Here is a 5,000-nt window from a genome sequence, read left to right as displayed (position 1 = left end):
GACTCCGGAACTCTATTCCTCTACCAATAAAAGCCAGTACGCCATATGCCTTCTTCACCGCACTATTTACCTGGGTGGCAACTTTCAGAGATCTGTGTACATGGACACCAAGATCCCTCTGCTCTTCCACACTACCAAGTATCCGACCATTAGCCCAGTACCCCATCTTTTTGTTACTCATACCAAAGTGAATCACTTCACACTTACCTACATTGAACTCCATTTGCCACCTTTCTGCCCAGCTCTGCAGCTTATCTATATCCCGCTGTAACCTGCCACATCCTTCTTCGCTGTCCACAACTCCACCGACTTTCGTATCATCCGCAAACTTGCTCACCCAGCCTTCTAGCCCCTCCTCCAGGTCATTGAGAAAAATGACAAACAGCAATGGTCCCAAAACAGATCCTTGTGGAACACCGCTAGTAACTGCACTCCAAGATGAACCTTTACCATCAACTACTACCCTCTGTCTCCTTCCAGCCAGCCAATTCCTAATCCAAACCTCTAATGCACCCTCAATGCCATACCTCCGTATTTTTTGCAGTAGCCTACCTTGGGGAACCTTATCGAACGCCTTGCTAAAATCCATATACACCACATCTACCACTTTACCCTCGTCCACCTCCTTAGTCGCCTTCTCAAAGAATTCAATAAGGTTTGTGAGGCACGACCTGCCCTTCACAAAACCATGCTGACTATCCTTGATCACATTATTCCTGTCCAGATGTGCATAAATCCTATCCCTTACAATTCTCTCTAAGACTTTACCCACAACAGAAGTGAGACTGACTGGCCTATAGTTACTCGGGCTGTCCCTACTCCCCTTCTTGAACAAGGGGACCACATTCGCTATCCTCCAGTCTTCTGGCACTATTCCTGTAGACAACGAGGACATAAAAATCAAGGCCAATGGCTCTGCTATCTCCTCCCTAGCTTCCCAGAGGATTCTAGGATAAATGCCATCAGGCCCAGGGGACTTATCTATTTTCATCCTTTCCAGTATTCCCCAGACCTCTTCCCTACGTACCTCAAAGCCATCCATTCTAATCACTTGTGACTCAATATTCACATCAGCAACAACGTCCTGTTCCTGAGTGAATACTGACGAAAAGTATTGATTTAGTGTCTCACCAATCTCCTCCGCCTCCACGCACAACTTCCCACTACTATCCTTGACTGGACCGATACCTACCCTAGTCATCCTTTTATTCCTGACATACCTAAAGAAAGCCTTTGGGTTTTCCCTAATCCTACCAACTAAGGACTTTTCATGTCCCCTTCTCGCTGCTCTTAGCTCTCTCTTTAGATCCTTCCTGGCTACCTTATAACTCTCAATCACCCCAACTGAACCTTCACGCCTCATCTTTACATAGGCCGCCCTCTTCCCTTTCACAAGGGATTCCAATTCCTTATTAAACCACGGCTCCCTCACATGACCCTTTCCTCCCTGCCTGACTGGTACATACTTATCAAGGACACCCATTAGCTGTTCCTTGAACAATCTCCACATATCATTTGTGTCCTTCCCTTGAAGCCTATTTTTCCAATCCACGCATCCTAAGTCATGCCTCACCGCATCATAATTTCCCTGCCCCCAGCTATAACTCTTGCCCTGTAGTACACACTTATCCCTCTCTATCACTAGAGTAAAAGTCACCGAGTTGTGGTCACTGCCCCCGAAGTGCTCACCTACCTCCAAGTCTAACACCTGGCCTGGTTCATTACCTAGAACCAAATCCAGTATGGCCTCACCTCTTGTTGGCCTGTCTACATATTGTGTCAGGAAACCCTCCTGCACACATTGGGCAAACAGCGACCCATCTAACAAACTTGAGCTATAGCTTTCCCAGTCAATACCTGGGAAGTTAAAGTCCCCCACAACAACCACCCTATTACTTTCACTCTTCTCCTGAATCATCCTCGCAATACTTTCCTCTACGTGTCTCGGACTATTAGGAGGCCTGTAGAAAACCCCTAACATGGTGACATCACATTTCCTACTCCTAACCTCCGACCAAACTACCTCAGATGTGGAGTCTTCATCCATCGTCCTTTCCACCGCTGTAATACTAATGTGCAGGTTAGGGTGGATTGGCCATGCTAAATTGTCCCATAGTGTCCAGGGATGTGTAGGTTAGGGTGGATTGGCCATGCTAAATTGTCCCATAGTGTCCAGGGATGTGCAGGTTAGGGTGGATTGACCATGCTAAATTGTCCCATAGTGTCCAGGGATGTGCAGGTTAGGGTGGATTGACCATGCTAAATTGTCCCATAGTGCCCAGGGATGTGCAGGTTAGAGTGGATTGACCATGCTAAATTGTCCCATAGTGCCCAGGGATGTGCAGGTTAGGTTGGATTGGCCATGCTAAATTGTCCCATAGTGCCCAGGGATGTGCAGGTTAGGGTGGATTGGTCATGAAAATTGTCCCATAGTGTCCAGGGATGTGTAGATTAGGTGCGTTAGTCAGGGGTATGTATAGAGTAATTGGCGAGGGGAATGGGTGGATTACTCTTCGGCTGGTCGGTGTGGGCTTGCGCCGAATGGTCTGTTTACACACTGTAGGGGTTCTGGTTCCAATTCTAAAAGTCACCCCTCCCCTAGCATTAAAGGACCCCTTCCAGGTAGGGTGGCCTTCATAGTGAGGGGCTTGGAGTACAGGAGCAGGGAGGTCTTGCTGCAGTTAGACAGGGGGCCTTGGTGAGACCACACCCTGGAGTAGCGTGTGTACAGTCCTGGTCTCCTTCTCTGAGGAGGAATGTCCTGGTGAGGGAGGGAGTGTAATACAGGTTTCCCAGACTGACTCCCGGGATGGCAGGACTGATGGATGAAGAGAGACTGAATCGGTTCGGACCACATTCAGTGCAGTTGGGAAGAAATGGAGGGAGGGGTCTCACAGAAACCTGTGAAATTCTAACCGGACCAGGCAGGGGGAAAGGATGTTCCTGACGACTCGGGAGTTCAGATCCAGGGTGGGGGGTCACAGGCTAAGGAGATGGGGTCAGCCACTCAGATCTGAGATGAGGAGATTCACCCAGAGATTGGGGGAGACTGGAACTCTCTGCCACGGGGGGAGTGATCGAGGCTGAAACACTGGAATGTTTGCAAGAAGGAATGGGATAGAGTTCCTCGGATTGAAGGGATCAACAGGGAGAACGTGGGAACAGGGGACTGAGTCAGGTGATCAGCCATGATCGTGTTGGATAGTAGAACAGGCAGGAAGGGCTGAATGGCCTATTCCTGATCCTATTCTCTCTGCTTCTCTATTTCATGAATGAGCATGGGGCAGGTTGTGGGATCTTGCTGTGCTGAGATTTACAAGTGCCATCGTCATTAGCTGTGGGTGTTCAATGGGGGACCATGGCCCACCCCCCCAACATCCCCCACACCTCCCCCCACCAACCCAGTCTCTCCCTTCACAGCTCACCCACCCCCCACCGCAGCTGCGGGGAGCAGGGGGGAGGCCAGTGGCTTATTCAACCCCTCCCCCACCCCCCCCTCCCCCACCCCCTCCCGCACCGCTCCCCCACCCCTCCCCCACCCCTCCCCCCACACCTCCCCACCCCTCCCCCACCCCCTCCCCCAGCCCTCCCCCACCCCCTCCCCACCCCTCCCCCCACCCCCTCCCCCACCGCTCCCCCACCCCCCTCCCCCACCCCCCTCCCCCACCCCCTCCCCCACCCCCCTCCCCACCCCTCCACCCACCCCCTCCCCCACCCTTCCCCCCCACCCCCCCTCCCCCACCCTTCCCCCCACCCCCTCCCCCACCCCCTCCACCACCCCCTCCCCCACCCTTCCCCCCACCCCCTCCCCCACCCCCTCCCCCACCCTTCCCCCCACCCCCTCCCCCACCCTCCCCACCCCCTCCCCCACCCTTCCCCCCACCCCCTCCCCCACCCCCTCCCCCACCCTTCCCCCCACCCCCTCCCCCACCCCCTCCCCCACCCCTCCCCCACCCTTCCCCCCACCCCCTCCCCCACCCCCTCCCCCACCCCCTCCCCCACCCTTCCCCCCCACCCCCTCCCCACCCCTCCACCACCCCCTCCCCCACCCCTCCCCCACCCCCTCCGCCACCGCTCCCCCACCCCCTCCCCCACCCCTCCCCCACCCCTCCCCCACCCCCTCCCCCACCGCTCCCCCACCCCCTCCCCCACCCCCTCCCCACCCCTCCACCACCCCCTCCCCCACCCTTCCCCCCACCCCCTCCCCCACCCTTCCCCCCACCCCCTCCCCCACCCCCTCCCCACCCCCTCCACCACCCCCTCCCCCACCCTTCCCCCCACCCCCTCCCCCACCCCTCCCCCACCCTTCCCCCCACCCCTCCCCACCCCTCCCCCACCCTTCCCCCACCCCCTCCCCCACCCCTCCCCCACCCTTCCCCCACCCCCTCCCCACCCCCTCCCCCACCCTTCCCCCACCCCCTCCCCCACCCCTCCCCCACCCTTCCCCCCACCCCCTCCCCCACCCTTCCCCCCACCCCCTCCCCCACCCCTCCCCCACCCCCTCCCCCACCCCTCCCCACCCCCTCCGCCACCGCTCCCCCACCCCCTCCCCCACCCCTCCCCACCCCTCCATCACCCCCTCCCCCACCCTTCCCCCCACCCCCTCCCCCACCCTTCCCCCCACCCCCTCCCCCACCCCCTCCCCACCCCCTCCACCACCCCCTCCCCCACCCTTCCCCCCACCCCCTCCCCCACCCCCTCCCCCACCCCCTCCCCCACCCTTCCCCCCACCCCCTCCCCCACCCCCTCCCCCACCCTTCCCCCACCCCTCCCCCACCCCCTCCCCCACCCCCTCCCCCCCCCCTCCCCCACCCTTCCCCCCACCCCCTCCCCCACCCCCTCCCCCACCCCTCCCCCACCCTTCCCCCCACCCCCTCCCCCACCCCCTCCCCCACCCCAAACCCCTGGGCTAACAGAAGCTCCTTACCTGGTGACGGTGAATCCTTTTCCCAACAGGATCAGCATCAACAGAAATATCAGGAAACTCAGGAAAACAGCAA

General features: G+C 58.3%; 2 protein-coding genes across 2 annotated transcripts in view; one reads left to right on the top strand and one right to left on the bottom strand.

Moving 5' to 3' along the window:
- The window catches only part of LOC140486041 (transmembrane protein 145-like), a 39,368-nt gene extending 34,380 nt beyond the window's left edge, over window positions 1-4,988 (bottom strand). The window contains exon 1 of the mRNA XM_072584624.1: window positions 4,928-4,988. Within this exon, the coding sequence (XP_072440725.1) occupies window positions 4,928-4,965 (38 nt within the window). The 5' untranslated portion in view covers window positions 4,966-4,988. The remainder of the gene's footprint in view (window positions 1-4,927) is intronic.
- cog3 (component of oligomeric golgi complex 3) overlaps window positions 1-5,000 on the top strand; it is a 522,289-nt gene that overhangs the window by 335,174 nt on the left and 182,115 nt on the right. The window lies entirely within an intron of this gene.

The sequence above is a fragment of the Chiloscyllium punctatum genome, chromosome 15, assembly GCF_047496795.1.
Source record: "Chiloscyllium punctatum isolate Juve2018m chromosome 15, sChiPun1.3, whole genome shotgun sequence".
Taxonomy (NCBI): domain Eukaryota; kingdom Metazoa; phylum Chordata; class Chondrichthyes; order Orectolobiformes; family Hemiscylliidae; genus Chiloscyllium; species Chiloscyllium punctatum.
Note: the sequence above shows the minus strand (reverse complement) of the source record. Positions and strands in the feature narration are given on the sequence as shown.